Below are 18,695 nucleotides of genomic sequence, written 5' to 3'. Positions count from 1 at the left end.
TATATTAAAATGAGCCATTCCTACTTTAGAGGCGCCAGTCAATAAAATGAAATAAACGTATCAAATAATGTGTATGATCATTTCAACAGAAAATGTAAACTAAGTATACACTAGGTATACATTTTTCTATGATTTTATTGGCAATATGCGAGTAATTTGCAGCGGTGTAAAGTAGTGTTTTGGGGGGTATCTATTTTACTTTACTATTTGTATTTCAGACAACTTTTACTCCACTATATTCCTAAAGAAAATAATACTTGTTACTCCATACATTTTCCCTGACACCCAAAAGTACTCGTTACATTTTGAATGTTTAGAAGGACAGGAAAATAGTCTAATTCATGCACTTAAAGACAAAATCCCTAGTCAACCCTACTGCCTCTGATCTGGTGAACTCACTAAACACAAATGCTTTGTTTGTAAATCATGTCTGAGTGTTGGAGTGTGACCCTGATTATCTGTACATTTAAAAAAAACAAGAAATTATTTCGATACTTACGGTATCTTTACTTTTACTCAAGTATGACAATTGGGTCGTTTTTCCACCACTGATGATCTGTGAGTGGAACGTCTACCACAAATTCTTTGGACAGGCAAAATAGTCTAGCTTAGATTGTAGGACTGCCGGGGTGTTAAGCATATGAGTGACTGCTGGTTTTTGGTTTCTCCTTTCAATTTGTGTGCAATTAAGACCTACAGCCAAGTGATGGGAGTTCTTAACCAGTCAGTGACCTTAATTCATCAAGTACAAGGGAGAAGTGAAAACCAGCAGACAATTGGCCCTCCAGGGAATGAGTTTGACACGTGCCTTAACGGTTAACCAGTGTTTCCCAAACTCCATCCTTGGAACTCAAAGGGGTGCACGTTTTGGTTTTTGCCCAAAGCTTGATGATTAGTTGATGATTTGAATCCTTTCTGCAGTGCTAGGGCAGAAATGAAAACGTCCACGGAGTTTGGGAAACACGTGAGTTACGCGAAGAGGTCCGTTGCACCAAAAGGTCCGAACCTCTTGAAGAGTTCGCTAGGTGTTGCTTTAACATCGCTACAATATACTATCAGTTTATTAAATGACATGAAAAGTGGCCAGCCAACTCAGGCAGGCTGCTGGCCTCTCTCTGGTGGGCACTGTGAGGAGCCGCCTGACACATGACAGCTGCTGATAAGATTATTCAATAACGGCTATTGCCCGGTGTACATGAGTCATTGTGCAATAGTATTCCTTCACACCTCTGACACGGCGTGTGCTGTTTGTTGTTTTGATGCATGCAGCTCTAGAGAATATATATATAGTGTGATTGTCCTAGCCTTCCCTAGAATCAGAGTCCCTATTCTCATTCTAGTGTATTCCATGGTCTGAGAATGTATTGTCCACTTGCATGTCTCCACACCGCCTCATCTTGCTGTAGAGTGATGGCGTCCAGCTCCCCCATGGTGAACGGGGACATCTCCCGGGGTCCTAGCTCTCACCCCGGCCACATCCCCTCCACAGGCACCCTGGAGGAAACGCTGCAGCAGATGAACCATCTCATCCAGGAGAACCGAGACCTGAAGGGTGAGACATGGAGAGGGGACCAGAATGTGTTTCAGCCTTAAAGCTTATTGAAAATCTACTGTATGGGGCAGAGACATTGGGATGTTATGGCATATGAGGTTCTGATTGTCTTGCAATGGCTGATTATGTTATTGACTGCTCTGTCAGTGTGTGTTTTACAGTAATGTCCTCTCTGTGTATCTTTCCCTGTAGAGGCGCTGAAGCAGACTAACATGTCGATGAAGGAGCGCTTCGAAGGTTTGTCTGTGTGGAGGGAGAAGCAGAGGGAGAAGAAGGAGTTCCTGGAGGGGGGCTTGATGAGGCGTGCGGCCTTGTGGAGGCCCTCTACCTCGCACAACCAGGAGCTCAGCATGAAGGTGGAGGAGCTGGAGGGAGGAGAAGGGAAAGGACAGGTGAGAGAAAGGGAAGGATAATGTTCACAAGGTTAGTTCTCTGGCTAGACCAGACATTCAGCTTATTAATAGAGAAATGAATGTTTGGAGGATGGATGATTGTCTGTAGTTTTAGCTAGATTTTGTATAACAAAAGAAGAGACTTGGAAAATAACGATGGAGTGTGTGTGTATATATACATATACAGTGGGGCAAAAAAGTATTTAGTCAGCCACCAATTGTGCAAGTTTTCCCACTTAAAAAGATGAGAGAGGCCTGTAATTTTCATCATAGGTACACTTCAACTATGACAGACAAAATGAGAAAAAAATCCAGAAAATCACATTGTAGGATTTTTAATGAATTTATTTGCAAATAATGGTGGAAAATAAGTATTTGGTCAATAACAAACGTTTATCTCAATACTTTGTTATATACCCTTTGTTGGCAATGACACAGGTCAAACGTTTTCTGTAAGTCTTCACAAGGTTTTCACACACTGTTGCTGGTATTTTGGCCCATTCCTCCATGCAGATCTCCTCTAGAGCAGTGATGTTTTGGGGCTGTCGCTGGGCAACACGGACTTTCAACTCCCTCCAAAGATTTTCTATGGGGTTGAGATCTGGAGACTGGCTAGGCCACTCCAGGACCTTGAAATGCTTCTTACGAAGCCACTCCTTCGTTGCCCGGGCGGTGTGTTTGGGATCATTGTCATGCTGAAAGACCCAGCCACGTTTCATCTTCAATGCCCTTGCTGATGGAAGGAGGTTTTCACTCAAAATCTCACGATACATGGCCCCATTCATTCTTTCCTTTACATGGATCAGTCGTCCCGCTCCCTTTGCAGAAAAACAGCCCCAAAGCATGATGTTTCCACCCCCATGCTGAAACCCCACCTCTTTAAGGAATACCTACGATAAAGTAATCCTTCTAACCCCCCCCCCTAAAATCATCAAATCAAATCTATTTATATAACCCTTCGTACATCAGCTGATATCTCAAAGTGCTGTACAGAAACCCAGCCTAAAACCCCAAACAGCAAGCAATGCATGTGAAAGAAGCACGGTGGCTAGGAAAAACTCCCTAGTAAAAACTCCCTAGAAAGGCCAAAAACCTAGGAAGAAACCTAGAGAGGAACCAGGCTATGAGGGGTGGCCAGTCCTCTTCTGGCTGTGCCGGGTGGATATTATAACAGAACATGGTCAAGATGTTAAAATGTTCATAAATGACCAGCATGGTCAAATAATAATAATCATAGTAGTTGTCGAGGGTGCAACAAGCACGTCCGGTGAACAGGTCAGGGTTCCATAGCCGCAGGCAGAACAGTTGAAACTGGAGCAGCAGCACGGCCAGGTGGACTGGGGACAGCAAGGAGTCATCATGCCAGGTAGTCCTGAGGCATGGTCCTAGGGCTCAGGTCCTCCGAGAGAAAGAGAGAAAGAGAGAATTAGAGAGAGCATATTTAAATTCACACAGGACACCGGATAAGACAAGAGAAATACTCCAGATGTAACAGACTGACCCTAGCCCCCCCGACACATAAACTACTGCAGCATAAATACTGGAGGCTGAGAAAGGAGGGATCAGAAGACACTGTGGCCCCATCCGATGATACCCCCGGACAGGGCCAAAAACAGGCAGGATATAACCCCACCCACTTTGCCAAAGCACAGCCCCCACACCACTAGAGGGATGTCTCCAACCACCAACTTACCGTCCTAAGACAAGGCCGAGTATAGCCCACAAAGATCTCCGCCACGGCACAACCCAAGGGGGGGGGCGCCAACCCAGACAGGAAGACCACGTCAGTGACTCAACCCACTCAAGTGACGCACCCCTCCCATGGACGGCATGGAAGAACACCAGTAAGCCAGTGACTCAGCCCCTGTAATAGGGTTAGAGGCAGAGAATCCCAGTGGAGAGAGGGGAACCGGCAAGGCAGAGACAGCAAGGGCGGTTCGTTGCTCCAGCCTATTCCGTTCACCTTCACACTCCTGGGTCAGACTATACTTAATCATAGGACCTACTGAAGAGATAAGTCTTCAGTAAAGACTTAAAGGTCTCTCACATGGGTAGGCAGACCATTCCATAAAAATTGAGCTCTATAGGAGAAAGCCCTACCTCCAGCCGTTTGCTTAGAAATTCTAGGGACAATTAGGAGGCCTGCGTCTTGTGACCGTAGCGTACGTGTAGGTATGTACGGCAGGACCAAATCGGAAAGATAGGTAGGAGCAAGCCCATGTAATGCTTTGTAGGTTAGCAGTAAAACCTTGAAATCAGCCCTTGCCTTAACAGGAAGCCAGTGTAGGGAGGCTAGCACTGGAGTAATATGATCAAATTGTTTGGTTCTAGTCAGGATTCTAGCAGCCGTATTTAGCACTAACTGAAGTTTGTTTAGTGCTTTATCCGGGTAGCCGGAAAGTAGAGCATTGCAGTAGTCCAGCCTAGAAGTAACAAAAGCATGGATTCATTTTTCTGCATCATTTTTGGACAGAAAGTTTCTGATTTTTGCAATGTTACGTAGATGGAAAAAAGCTGTCCTTGAAACAGTCTTGATATGTTCTTCAAAAGAGAGATCAGGGTCCAGAGTAACGCTGAGGTCCTTCACAGTTTTATTTGAGACGACTGTACAACCATCCAGATTAATTGTCAGATTCAACAGAAGATCTCTTTGTTTCTTGGGACCTAGAACAAGTATCTCTGTTTTGTCCGAGTTTAAAAGTAGAAAGTTTCCAGCCATCCACTTCTTTATGTCTGAAACGCAGGCTTCTAGCGAGGGCAATTTTGGGGCTTCACCATGTTTCATTGAAATGTACAGCTGTGTGTCGTCCGCATAGCAGTGAAATTTAACATTATGTTTTTGAATGTCATCCCCAAGAGGTAAAATATATAGTGAAAACAATAGTGGTCCTAAAACGGAACCTTGAGGAACACCGAAATTTACAATTGATTTGTCAGAGGACAAACCATTCACAGAGACAAACTGATATCTTTCCGACAGATAAGATCTAAACCAGGCCAGAACTTGTCCATGTAGACCAAGTTGGGTTTCCAATCTCTCCAAAAGAATGTGGTGATCAATGGTATCAAAATCAGCACTAAGATCTAGGAGCACGAGGACAGATGCAGAGCCTCGGTCTGACGTCATTAAAAGGTCATTTACCACCTTCACAAGTGCAGTCTCAGTGCTATGATGGGGTCTAAAACCAGACTGAAGCGTTTCGTATACATTGTTTGTCTTCAGGAAGGCAGTGAGTTGCTGCGCAACAGCTTTTTCTAAAATTTTTGAGAGGAATGGAAGATTAGATATAGGCCGATTAGTTTTTTATAATTTCTGGATCAAGAGAGGCTTTTTCAAGAGAGGCTTTATTACTGCCACTTTTAGTGAGCTTGGTACACATCCGGTGGATAGAGAGCCGTTTATTATGTTCAACATAGGAGGGCCAAGCACAGGAAGCAGCTCTTTCAGTAGTTTAGTTGGAATAGGGTCCAGTATGCAGCTTGAGGGTTTAGAGGCCATGATTATTTTCATCATTGTGTCAAGAGATATAGTACTAAAACACTTTAGTATCTCCCTTGATCCTAGGTCCTGGCAGAGTTGTGCAGAGTCAGGACAATGGAGCTTTGGAGGAATACGCAGATTTAAAGAGGAGTCCGTAATTTGCTTTCTAATGATCATGATCTTTTCCTCAAAGAAGTTCATAAATTTATTACTGCTGAAGTGAAAGCCATCCTCCATTTGCGAATGCTGCTTTTTAGTTAGCTTTGCGACAGTATCAAAAATACATTTCGGATTGTTCTTATTTTCCTCAATTAAGTTGGAAAAATACGATGATCGAGCAGCACTGAGGGCTCTTCGATACTGCACGGTACTGTCTTTCCAAGCTAGTCGGAAGACAGTACCGGAGTCTGGAAGGGCATCAAGGAATCTTTGGGTTGTCTGAGAATTTATAGCACGACTTTTAATGCTCCTTGGTTGGGGTCTGAGCAGATTATTTGTTGCAATTGCAAACGCAATAAAATGGTGGTCCGATAATCCAGGATTATGAGGAAAAACATTAAGATCCACAACATTTATTCCATGGGACAAAACTAGGTCCAGAGTATGACTGTGGCAGTGAGTAGGTCCAGAGACATGTTGGACAAAACCCACTGAGTCGATGATGGCTCCGAAAGCCTTTTGGAGTGGGTCTGTGGACTTTTCCATGTGAATGTTAAAGTCACCAAAAATTAGAATATTATCTGCTATGACTACAAGATCCGATAGGAATTCAGGGAACTCAGTGAGGAACACTGCATATGGCCCAGGAGGCCTGTAAACAGTAGCTATAAAAAGTGATTGAGTAGGTTGCATAGATTTCATGACTAGAAGCTCAAAAGACGAAAAAGTCATTGTTTTTGTTTTTTTGTAAATTGAAATTTGCTATCATAAATGTTAGCAACACCTCCGCCTTTGCCGGATGCACGGGGGTATGGTCACTAGTGTAACCAGGGGGTGAGGCCTCATTTAACACTGTAAATTCATCAGGCTTAAGCCATGTTTCAGTCAGGCCAATCACATCAAGATTATGATCAGTGATTAGTTCATTGACTATAACTGCATTGGAAGTGAGGGATCTAACATTAAGTAACCCAATTTTGAGATGTGAGGTATCACAATCTCTTTCAATAATGGCAGGAATGGAGGAGGTCTTTATACTAGTGAGATTGCTAAAGCGAACACCGCCATCTTTAATTTTGCCCAACCTAGATCGAGGCACAGACACGGTCTCAATGGGGAAATCTGACTAAAAGATTTAGATGCACTATTGTAAAGTGGTTGTTCCACTGGATATCATAAGGTGAATGCACCAATTTGTAAGTCGCTCTGGATAACTAGCCACCACAGCATGTGGTACTGAGCCAGAACCAGAGGAGGAGCCCCAACAGAACTCTGGGAAGGAGAGGGTAGATACACAGATAAGCTCTTACCCAGCCTGTCTCTCACCCTGTAAGAGCAGGGAAGTTCATGAGATTGAAATGTATTAATGTACAGTATGTAATAGGGATTTTCCTGGTGAATAAAAGAAGTCACAGATAAAGTAAATCAATGTGGTTTAATAGAAGTTGGAACAGGGAGACACCTCCAGTACAGAAGCACAGAAGCAGGCCCTTATATTCTAATCTCACAGCACCAATGTTCTGTAAACACCCACCGAGAGGCTTGTAGGAAGTCACAACATCAGCTGCTACAGAATCACAGTGTCCCAGAATACAATAACAATCGGTGTCCTTGTACCTCCAGTCTGGCATCAATCACCATCAGCTATGAACAATTCATAACATTCAGTATCAAGTCTAGTGACCATCAACCAGAAGGTTTCCCAAATAAAACACTGGAAATCATGTGTATTACAGAAAGAGAACATAAATATGCTTAGCATTGTTAATTACTCTTAACTGGATATTAACTTTATTCATCTTACATTTCCCCATTACAATGTCCTAACCCTTAGCTTCTCGATCAGAACTGTCAGTTTGTTGGACTGTTGCCTGTTATGTGTCAGGCTGCATCAGAGGTGGAGGATCTGAAGGCTCAGATGATGAGCCTGTTTAGTGAGCTACAGCAGGCTCAGAGCAAACTGGACGAGGCAGAGGGCATGAAGAAGAACCTGCAGGACAGGTGAGAGAGATGGAGAGGAGAGAGGGAGAGCTACATAGACAATGAAAATGTGCAAACTATGCTAACCTTTGCTCATTCCCTTTCCCCCAATACCACCCTTTTGCTTTGCCTTTGTCCCTCTCTATCTCCCCATCCCCCTCTCTCTCTGTAGATGTAGGGATGTGGAGCGTGACGTGGTGACTCTGACAGCCCAGCTGGTAGAGAAGCAGGAGGTACAGAGTGAGAATGACAGACTGAAGCTGCAGGTGGACAGTATGAAGGCCCAGAGCCAGCTAGAGCAGAGGAAGGCTGGAGAGGAGAGGTGGGACGACAGTCAAGCATGCACACACACACACACACACACACACACTCTGACATATGCCTACTCCCTCTGACACTATAGGCCATTCCCTTGGGTGGGGTCTTGGGACATAAATTCCCTGCTCCTCTTTTGAAATCATCCCACTCCCCCTATCAGTTTCCACTGGTCAGTGCCATGAGTTTCTATATCCAAATACTCCTTAGTCATCATGAGTCAGTTGCCCCTCCTCCTCTCCTCAGGACTAACCTGACCCAGCTGAAGGATGCCTACACCAAGCTATTCGAGGACTACAACGAGTTGAAGCAAGAGAGCAAGAACAGAGAGGTGACCACACTACTTAGCCTCTGTTAAACAGAAATCAGTCTAGTTTGGCACATTGCACTGTTTTGTCCTTTGTCAAAATGGTATGGCATGGTGAATGTGATGAATCTGACCGTTGCCCTCTGTTTGGCCTCCAGCCACTGGTCACTAAGGAGGTGGGAGACCTGCAGACCAGACTGGACGCAGCAGAGAAGGCCCTGGCTGCTAAGCAACAGCAGATAGATGTTATGAAGCAGGAGATATATCAGAAGGAGAAGGAGCTGGAGACCATCTCTGTGTTTCAGGCTCAGGTAGGTTTTCTGTGTGTGTTCTCCATCTAGTTGTGTGTGTTCTCACACTTGGAAAAAGGTTCAAACATTCTAATTTAATTGTACTGAACTCTGTGTGAACATTTTGGAGTTATACAGCAACTTAAAAGTGACTGTCAGTGAAGGAAGTTTCTTTGTTAAACCAGCAGTTAAATGAAGGCTAAGTACCCTCCCAAAAAAGTCTAACAACAGCTTATATTTTCATAAAGTGAAATAGGCGCAGCTTTTCTTTTTCCCAAAAAATATAACATTTATTTTTACTTCTACTCAGACTCAGTGGCTTGATATGAATATGAAATGGAAAAAATAATTAAATGAAACACAAGAAAGAAGGCAATAGGCAATCTTAATTCAAGAATGGAATAATCAGCCGTAATATCAGCAGTATGCCTTCTGTGTGCAGTACTGGTATCTCCAGCGACGATCTCTGAAAATACACAATACATTTTGAGGTAAACATTCTTGTTGTTGAAACCTCTTCCCCCCCACCAAAATCACACACACATTGTACTCACTCATGAGGATTGGAATGGTAGCTTCCGGCCCCAACTAGGTAGTTCTGGCTAGGGACATGCCAAGAGATGTCCTCATCAAAGTTGTTGATGTAAGGGGTCCACTGACACTTCAGGTTACAGTAGCTGTTGACTCGACAGCAGTAGAACTTCCACCTGGGATTGAAATCATACATGTATAGTATAACACACTGATCACAGTCAGGATTATGTCAAACCTGGATTCAAATATTTGTTTTCTTTCAAATACTTCAGCTGTATTTGATGGACCCAATGGAATAGTCCCAAAAGTGCAAATGCTGCTCATATGGCACTCCGAGCAGGCTAAATCAACCGCTCAAAGTATTTGAAAAAAAATAAACAACTACTATTTGAACATAGGATGTAACATAGGATGTGGTAAACGGTGAGGTCTTCTCACCTTCTGTCCTCATGGCGGTTGGAATGATAGCTGTTCATCCCGGTGAGGACATAGTTTTTGGGGCATTCAAAGGTGAACTCCTGGTCGAAGTTATTGACGTAAGGAGACCAGTGGCATATGGGCTCATTGACAAACGTGTTTGTGCACTCAAAGCCCCACACACGGTCTTCATAGGCGTTGTTATGCTGACTGAAATTAGATAGATCAATGACAATGCACATATTAATGGTTGAATTGATTTGAAAACAAACATAAATTGAAGGTTTAATTTGTTGATATGCCCAGTATCAACAGTGCAGTACAGTGCAGTGCACCTAGCAGTGTTGTAGTACTCGAGACCAGATATTCAGTGTCTCGGTCTTGTCTTGGTGTCGGATACATTTGTACTCGGTCTAGGACAGTGAGGACTCATTCAATTCTTCCAGAAACCAGCAGAGTAAAAAAACTCATATCATCTTCCATTCAGTCACCACATAAAAAACACTTCACCGGGCCAAATATATACATTCCTATCTTGAAACATTTTAATAGTCTCTTAACAGCCTTTGAATCTATTATAGACATATTTGCGCAGTGGTGAACCTATAGGCCTTCAATGTAAGACAGGTTAGTACAGTGGTGAACCTATAGGTCTTCAGTGTGTGACAGGTTAGTACAGTGGTGAACCTATAGGCCTTCAGTGTGTGACAGGTTAGTACAGTGGTGAACCTATAGGTCTTCAGTGTGTGACCGGTTAGTACAGTGGTGAACCTATAGGTCTTCAGTGTGTGACAGGTTAGTACAGTGGTGAACCTATAGGTCTTCAGTGTGTGACAGGTTAGTACAGTGGTGAACCTATAGGTCTTCAGTGTGTGACAGGTTAGTACAGTGGTGAACCTATAGGTCTTCAGCGTGTGACAGGTTAGTATAGTGGTGAACCTATAGGTCTTCAGTGTGTGACAGGTTAGTACAGTGGTGAACCTATAGGTCTTCAGTGTGTGACAGGTTAGTACAGTGGTGAACCTATAGGTCTTCAGTGTGTGACAGGTTAGTACAGTGGTGAACCTATAGGTCTTCAGTGTGTGACAGGTTAGTACAGTGGTGAACCTATAGGTCTTCAGTGTGTGACAGGTTAGTACAGTGGTGAACCTATAGGTCTTCAGTGTGTGACAGGTTAGTACAGTGGTGAACCTATAGGTCTTCAGTGTGTGACAGGTTAGTACAGTGGTGAACCTATAGGTCTTCAGTGTGTGACAGGTTAGTACAGTGGTGAACCTATAGGTCTTCAGTGTGTGACAGGTTAGTACAGTGGTGAACCTATAGGTCTTCAGTGTGTGACAGGTTAGTACAGTGGTGAACCTATAGGTCTTCAGTGTGTGACAGGTTAGTACAGTGGTGAACCTATAGGTCTTCAGTGTGTGACAGGTTAGTACAGTGGTGAACCTATAGGTCTTCAGTGTGTGACAGGTTAGTACAGTGTGGACTTTTTAGAAAACACAAAGGGCCAGTGGTGTAGTGCAGGGTATACGCAGGTATAAGCTGTATGGGGCATGGCGTATACTCACTTCTTAATCCCTACTGATGTGTGTGTGTGTGCTTGGTTGGGACAAGCATGAATTGACAGGCAAGCTGCAGAAGTACTCGGAGGCTACAATTCCCCATCGTTTATCAGTGCAATTTTGACGGCCAACTAGCTGAAAAGGTTTGAGAGGGTTTATCTAATGTTCCTTGGTTAGATTTTAGCTCATCTTGCTCTGGCTTGCATGAGTTGTTGATCTTGTTGTTGATGTGCATAACTGAGGGGGAGAGAGCAGACCTTTTCATGGTGGTTTGATCAAGAGGACTGTAAAGTTCCCAAATGTAACAGGACTCCCGTGGTGTTTACATATTTGCAGAAATCCATTCAGGTGTATTTTGTGGCATTTGGTGAATGTGTTCTAATTATCTAAAGTCACGCTGTTGCTACTGACTGTAAACACACAGTCCAGTTCAGTGTGAATGATGGAAGGTCCTACTGACTGTAAACACAGTCCAGTTCAGTGTGAATGATGGAAGGTCCTACTGACTGTAAACACAGTCCAGTTCAGTGTGAATGATGGAAGGTCCTACTGACTGTAAACACACAGTCCAGTTCAGTGTGAATGATGGAAGGTCCTACTGACTGTAAACACACAGTCCAGTTCAAAGTGAATGATGGAAGGTCCTACTGACTGTAAACACACAGTCCAGTTCAGTGTGAATGATGGAAGGTCCTACTGACTGTAAACACACAGTCCAGTTCAGTGTGAATGATGGAAGGTCCTACTGACTGTAAACACACAGTCCAGTTCAGTGTGAATGATGGAAGGTCCTACTGACTGTAAACACACAGTCCAGTTCAGTGTGAATGATGGAAGGTCCTACTGACTGTAAACACACAGTCCAGTTCAGTGTGAATGATGGAAGGTCCTACTGACTGTAAACACACAGTCCAGTTCAGTGTGAATGATGGAAGGTCTGTGTGACAAATGGCTTGTTGGTATAAAAGTCTACTGTAGCTCTGATTGGCTATAGCCCACCGGTCTGTGTTGACTCCCGTCCTGGACAAGACAGATGTTTTTATTCGGTTTTATTTGCTGCAGTGTCTATTAATTGTCCAAACGCACAGCCTCTTTCCCACTTAATATTGCTATATAATTTTCACAGATGCCTTAGTATACGTAATTCTCAAACATTCTAAGAATTTATGAATACGTGAAATTGACCATCTAAGTGGTTGCTTGTAAAGGTTTTGTGTGTGTGTGTGTAATATTCTTCCTGGTGGTGTAGATGAACAGATTTTAATAAGATTTCATGTTGCTAAAATGCTGTCAGTTCCACTTTAAATGCAACAATGTTTCACACACAAGTTATTTTCAAAGAGATGGCTAAACACAGTTTCACTCACCAGATGATCATTTGAAACGTAACTTGAAAGTCTTCTTGAAAAGGGAGACGCTAACAAATTAGCAACAACATCCTCTTTGATAACACCTGCTGCAGCTGCTGCAAACTAGCCGACAACAAATGCTAGCTAGCTATAGACTGTGGGAAAACTACTGCTCGCTATTGCACAGTGACCAGTTGGCCTTCAAGAAGGCAGAAGTTTTTGTATAAACTGTCCCACACATTAATTTAAAATGTGATTGTTTGATTCTACTGTCACTCCAAAATGTTGCCATAAAACAGTTTAATGGCATATGCCTTTATCTAGCTTCTGATGGCATAGGAATGGATGACTTGGCTAGCTAGATTTATCTCCCCAGAGACCAGCAAAGAAAAATCCAAGTTGGATCTTTTTTCTCTTTAGTGTTAAACCTTTCCTTTCCAACAAAAATTGAAGAGATTAAATGAGAAAAATCTAAAATAATAATTATCATGTTAATATAATCATTCTTTTTTATAAATCCTTAGCCCTTGTCTAAAGGCTTAGAAGGCCATTGTTCCCCAATGTGTTTGGGTTAGTAATATTTGTAGAATGGCTCTATTTTCTCTCAGCATGCATTTTTTTTAGTTTTCTATATGTCTAAAGAATCTGTTCTGAAATATGAACACAGATATACTGGACATTTTGAATTCTTGTGGTGGTGATTTTACACAATTACAACCATGGTCTTGAATTGGACTCGGATTTTTCTGGTCTTGACTCGGACTTGATTTGCTTAAGTCTTGGTCTTGAATCGGTCTCGCTTTAGGTGGTCTCAAATAAACACTGGCACTTACTGGTCTATGCAGCATAATGAGATCATTTTGTTCAAAATTGGTGATGAAAAGTAGAACAGCACTAACGATTAGAGAACACGTTTCATTTTGGGAATCAGTCAGTGAAAGTGCCGATGCAAAAAGAAAGATGAGGTATTCCACTTTGGTAGAATATTGATAGTAGGCAAATTTAGTGCCTTTTCTCACCTGTTTATGTAAGAGATGGATTGTTTTGAAGGGCAGTTAAAATGTAAGGGCTGGTCAAATTGGTTTTCCCATCGGACGCCTGCAACACACAAGCAAGGGCACAATAAATGAATACATGTACTGTAAGACAGCATCATTGCCTAAAGGAAGTATTTAAAAAAATAGTAAAAACAATTATGTAAATTGAGTGCAAAAAGCATAATCATATGATAATGGTAATCTGCACCTCCTAGACATTTTGGTTACTCACTCTTCATGTATTTGGGCTGTAAGCCAATTATAAATGTTTTCCTGATAACCAACCTCTTACACAAAGAAATGAACACTTCATTCAGCCTACAACTTAAAACAACAGCCTACCTTGCCCGTTGACCAAGACACCAGCAAGAAGCAGAATATAGAAATTGGGTCCGTTCATGGCTTCTCTGAGGCGTGTAGTCTTAACACAATAGCACAAGCAAGGGAAATGATCAATTTATAGAGCCACAACCAAGCAGTGTTCTTGGGCCATGTTCTTGTGTAATTTTTGTGTTTGTATTGCTGGCATCATTCCAAGTTTTGTTTCTGAGAAATGATGTTGCAAAACTGACATTTTTCATGAATTATCCCTCTTAACTTTATGGTTTAAAAAAAAAAATATAATAATCCCCCCAGGGGCTTATTGGTTGGCTGTTCCATAATTCTACAACATTTTAAAGAACATTGAATATTAACATTTTTAACCAATACACTACATTCTGTTGATGGCATTCACATTCATCTGTGCAACAATACAACCACGCCTTGTAATCATTGACACGTATAGACAAATGGTTTTTGTGTGTCCATTTGATTATGTGCATGTGTCATTTTTAATTGTGTGTGTGTGTTTTTTGTCCAGGCGGAGGTGTACTCCTCTGACTTCTACGCGGAGCGAGCAGCTCGGGAGAAGATTCACGAGGAGAAGGAACGTCTGTTTGCTCAGCTGGAGTTTGTCAAGAAACAGAACACTCAGCTACAGGACGAGATGGACTCACTGGGCAGGTGCACATCAGATTACATATTGATAATATGATCACAGACTGGTCATATTAGGTTACGTTCACAGCCATTTTGGATCCACCTCCTGACTACAACTGGTTTCTGTAGGCAATCTCTGAGCGATATGCAGAGAAGACACATGCCACGTGGAGGCAACATGCAGGGAGCCAGAGGTACAGGACAGTACATTGCTTTAAGTCATTCACCTTGCTGAGAGAGCAGGGCTCAAGCCAGGGCACATCATATTGTTATCTGCCCATCAAATGTTATCTCGTATTTATTTGATCACGAAAACACTCTGCTCCTCCTCATCCCATCTCAAATTATTTACAACAATGATAATTACATAATTTATGCTGTGTGTGTGTGTGTGTGTGTGTGTGTGTGTGTGTGTGTGTGTGTGTGTGTGTGTGTGTGTGTGTGTGTGTGTGTGTGTGTGTGTGTGTGTGTGTGTGTGTGTGTGTGTGTGTGTGTGTGTGTACAGTTGTGGCCAAAAGTTTTGAGAATGACATAAATATTACTTTCCAAAAGTTTGCTGCTTCAGTGTCTTCAGATATTTTTGTCAGATGTTACTATGGAATACTGAAGTATAATTACAAACATTTCATAAGTGTCAAAGGATTTTATTGATAATTACATGAAGTTGATGGTAAGAGTCAATATTTGCAGTTGACCCTTCTTTTTCAAGACCTCTGCAATCCACCCTGGCATGCTGTCAATTAACTTCTGGGCCACATCCTGACTGATGGCAGCCCATTCTTGCATAATCAATGCTTGGAGTTTGTCAGAATTTGTGGGTTTTTGTTTGTCCACCCGCCTCTTGAGGATTGACCACAAGTTCTCAATGGGATTAAGGTCTGGGGAGTTTCCTGGCCATGGACCCAAAATATCGATGTTTTGTTCCCCGAGCCACTTAGTTATCACTTTTGCCTTATGGCAAGGTGCTCCATCATGCTGGAAAAGGCATTGTTCGTCACCAAACTGTTCCTGGATGGTTGGGAGAAGTTGCTCTCGGAGGATGTGCTGGTACCATTCTTTATTCATGGCTGTGTTCTTAGGCAAAATTGTGAGTGAGCCCACTCCCTTGGCTGAGAATCAACCCCACACATGAATGGTCTCAGGATGCTTTACTGTTGGCATGACACAGGACTGATGGTAGCGCTCACCTTGTCTTCTCCGGACAAGCTTTTTTCCAGATGCACCAAACAATCGGAACGGGGATTCTTCCGAGAAAATGACTTTACCCCAGTCCTCAGCAGTCCAATCCCTGTACCTTTTGCAGAATATCAGTCTGTCCCTGATGTTTTTCCTGAAGAGAAGTAGCTTCTTTGCTGCTCTTCTTGACACCAGGCCTTCCTCCAAAAGTCTTCGCCTCACTGTTAGTGCAGATGCACTCACACCTGCCTGCTGCCATTCCTGAGCAAGCTCTGTACTGGTGGTGCCCCATACCCGCAGCTGAATCAACTTTAGGAGACGTTCTGGCGCTTGCTGGACTTTCTTGGGCGCCCTGAAGCATTCTTCACAACAATTGAACCGCTCTCCTTGAAGTTCTTGATGATCCGATAAATGGTTGATTTAGGCGCAATCTTACTGGCAGCAATATCGGTGCCTGTGAAGCCCTTTTTGTGCAAAGCAATGATGACGGCACGTGTTTCCTTGCAGGTAACCATGGTTGACAGAGGAAGAACAATGATCCCAAGCACCACTCTCCTTTTGAAGCTTCCAGTCTGTTATTTGAACTCAATCAGCATGACAGAGTGATCTCCAGCCTTGTCCTCGTCAACACTCACACCTGTGTTAACGAGAGAATCACTGACATGTCAGCTGGTCCTTTTGTGGCAGGGCTGAAATGCAGTGGAAAAGATTTTGGGGGATTCAGTTCATTAGCATGGCAAAGAGGGACTTTGCAATTAATTGCAATTCATCTGATCACTCTTCATAACATTCTGAAGTATATGCAAATTGCCATCATACAAACTGAGGCAGCAGACTTTGAAAATGTATTTGTGTCATTCTCAAAACTTTTGGCCACGACTGTATATAAGGGAATACCGTTACCATACCACTGTGTGTCTGATAGGTGGTGATGCCAGGGACTGGCAGCAGCAGGGGAATATACCGGAGCAAGTCTGCCCCAAGTGTAACGAGATCCTACCAGACCTGGACAGCCTGCAGATTCACATCATGGACTGCATCATCTGAGCCTTCATCATAGTCATCAGCAACAACAAAGACAACTGCCGCAGATGCACCTTACTCCGATTCTTCCTCTAGTTCATCATCGTCATCATTCGATTTATGGCAGAGTAAAATGCAGCCTTTATGCTTTAAAAAGTGCATTTATTTTGCAGTTCATGGCTATGTTGCTCTGGTCTATGTTTTAGAACATATAACTAACTATAATATAAAATGTATTCTTACAGAGCGCAACTAGACACACATTTTTTTGTTAGGGGTGAAAAACATCCTGTAAAATGCATCACGTTTAATATACTGTTAGGTGATAAATGGAGAACTGGAATTTTCTATTTTAAGTGTGGTAACTCGTTTATTTTCTTTTGACAGCTGTCTGTCACATAGTTTAGAATTAACTCTTTAGCAAGAAACAATTTGGTTTATTAAATGCTTATTATGGATTTTCGGGTGGTTCAATTGAATCAAGCTGTTTCGATGAAAGTCATGAATAGATCATGATTACAGCATAGACATTTCGTTTTGAATAATTCAACGGAGGGAAGGATGCCCAAGACAGTTTTTGTAAATGTATATTGAACATCCATTTTATCCATCATAATCATGGTTTGTACATTTCATAATTAAACCTATGTAGCCTGCAGGATGTATGACTATGCAAGGGACTGTGTACTGTATTAGCTAACTACTAACTTCTGTATCCAGATGTATTTACAAATCCTGTGATTCTGTAATATAATTATGAAAATATGTAATAAAGGTGTTATTGGTACAGTAGGCTGTTTCTGTCTGTCTTTGTTGTTGCACACACATCTAGAGAATAAAACTCTGATCCACCTGAAAAAAATGCAACAGAGTACCCACCATGGATATAGAACAGAATCTGCTTTATATCTATGCTATAAAGCAGGTCGAGCTGCAACAAACACTCAAACTGGACAGTTTTATCTCAATCTCTTAATTCAAACACTCAATCATGGACACTTACTGACAGCTGTCTGCTTTGCGTGATGTATTGTCTCTACCTTCTTACCCTTTGTGCTGTTGTCGGTGTCCAATAATGTTTATACCCTGTTTTGTGCTGCTACCGTGTTGTGTTGTGTTGCTGCCATGCGATGTTTTAAATCTCTCTTCATCTAGTGTGTTTTGTAATTTTTTTAATATATTTTTTATTTTTAATCCCGTCCCCACAGGAGGCCCCTTTGTCTTTTGGTAGACCGTCATTGTAAATAAGAATTTGATCTTAACTGACTTGTCTAGTTAAATAAAGGTTAAATATCTTCAGATGTTTGTTCCGTTAGTACAATCCGGGTTCTTTGGGACTCACCGTAATCTAACCTCTAACTCTTACTTTAACCTTTCAAATTCAATATGTTCTTGATCTCGGATCCCGATAGCACAAACCATGTTTGATATTCACCAACTGTGTGCAAATATTAGCACAACGGCTGTTGCCTATATTAAAATGAGCCATTCCTACTTTAGAGGCGCCAGTCAATAAAATGAAATAAACGTATCAAATAATGTGTATGATCATTTCAACAGAAAATGTAAACTAAGTATACACTAGGTATAAATTTTTCTATGATTTTATTGGCGATATGCGAGTAATTTGCAGCGGTGTTAAGTAGTATTTTGGGGGGTATCTATTTTACTTTACTATTTGTATTTCAGACAACTTTTACTCCACTATATTCCTAAAGAAAATAATACTTGTTACTCCATACATTTTCCCTGACACCCAAAAGTACTCGTTACATTTTGAATGTTTAGAAGGACAGGAAAATAGTCTAATTCATGCACTTAAAGACAAAATCCCTAGTCAACCCTACTGCCTCTGATCTGGTGAACTCACTAAACACAAATGCTTTGTTTGTAAATCATGTCTGAGTGTTGGAGTGTGACCCTGATTATCTGTACATTTAAAAAAAACAAGAAATTATTTCGATACTTACGGTATCTTTACTTTTACTCAAGTATGACAATTGGGTCGTTTTTCCACCACTGATGATCTGTGAGTGGAACGTCTACCACAAATTCTTTGGACAGGCAAAATAGTCTAGCTTAGATTGTAGGACTGCCGGGGTGTTAAGCATATGAGTGACTGCTGGTTTTTGGTTTCTCCTTT

At 42.1% G+C, this 18,695-nt stretch overlaps 2 protein-coding genes across 2 annotated transcripts; one reads left to right on the top strand and one right to left on the bottom strand.

Annotated features, from left to right (window-relative positions):
* Positions 1 to 1,348: 1,348 nt before the first annotated feature.
* On the top strand, positions 1,349 to 17,344 carry LOC145861333 (optineurin). Its single transcript, XM_082963333.1, has 9 exons — positions 1,349 to 1,552; positions 1,745 to 1,944; positions 7,419 to 7,585; positions 7,737 to 7,886; positions 8,126 to 8,210; positions 8,345 to 8,497; positions 14,235 to 14,377; positions 14,483 to 14,547; positions 16,455 to 17,344. The coding sequence occupies exons 1-9, from the start codon at positions 1,360 to 1,362 to the stop codon at positions 16,574 to 16,576; spliced, it is 1,278 nt and encodes a 425-aa protein (XP_082819459.1). The 5' UTR covers positions 1,349 to 1,359; the 3' UTR covers positions 16,577 to 17,344.
* LOC106600167 (hemagglutinin/amebocyte aggregation factor-like) lies at positions 7,001 to 13,852 on the bottom strand. The gene is made up of 5 exons (XM_045699831.2): positions 13,715 to 13,852; positions 13,355 to 13,433; positions 9,449 to 9,637; positions 9,031 to 9,183; positions 7,001 to 8,942 (listed from the first exon to the last, which is right to left on the bottom strand). Exons 1-5 carry the CDS (start codon positions 13,770 to 13,772, stop codon positions 8,894 to 8,896), a joined length of 528 nt encoding a protein of 175 aa, XP_045555787.2. The 5' UTR covers positions 13,773 to 13,852; the 3' UTR covers positions 7,001 to 8,893.
* Positions 17,345 to 18,695: the final 1,351 nt, after the last annotated feature.

Source organism: Salmo salar, chromosome 17 (assembly GCF_965601325.2).
Source record: "Salmo salar chromosome 17, fSalSal1, whole genome shotgun sequence".
NCBI classification, from domain to species: domain Eukaryota; kingdom Metazoa; phylum Chordata; class Actinopteri; order Salmoniformes; family Salmonidae; genus Salmo; species Salmo salar.
The sequence above is the reverse complement of the archived record's forward strand: the minus strand, read 5'-3'. Positions and strand labels throughout refer to the sequence as shown.

Bases quoted from the DNA above. Each gene is read 5' to 3' on its own strand.
- LOC145861333 (XM_082963333.1), top strand. From the start codon at position 1,360: ATGTATTGTCCACTTGCATGTCTCCACACCGCCTCATCTTGCTGTAGA. The intron at 1,553-1,744 runs GTGAGACATGGA...CTTTCCCTGTAG, and splicing joins GGAGAACCGAGACCTGAAGG to AGGCGCTGAAGCAGACTAAC. The intron at 7,887-8,125 runs GTGGGACGACAG...TCCTCTCCTCAG, and splicing joins AGGAAGGCTGGAGAGGAGAG to GACTAACCTGACCCAGCTGA.
- LOC106600167 (XM_045699831.2), bottom strand. From the start codon at position 13,772: ATGAACGGACCCAATTTCTATATTCTGCTTCTTGCTGGTGTCTTGGTC. The intron at 13,434-13,714 runs GTAGGCTGTTGT...TGTGTGTTGCAG, and splicing joins TGTCTTGGTCAACGGGCAAG to GCGTCCGATGGGAAAACCAA. The intron at 9,184-9,448 runs GTGAGAAGACCT...TTTCAATCCCAG, and splicing joins AACCGCCATGAGGACAGAAG to GTGGAAGTTCTACTGCTGTC.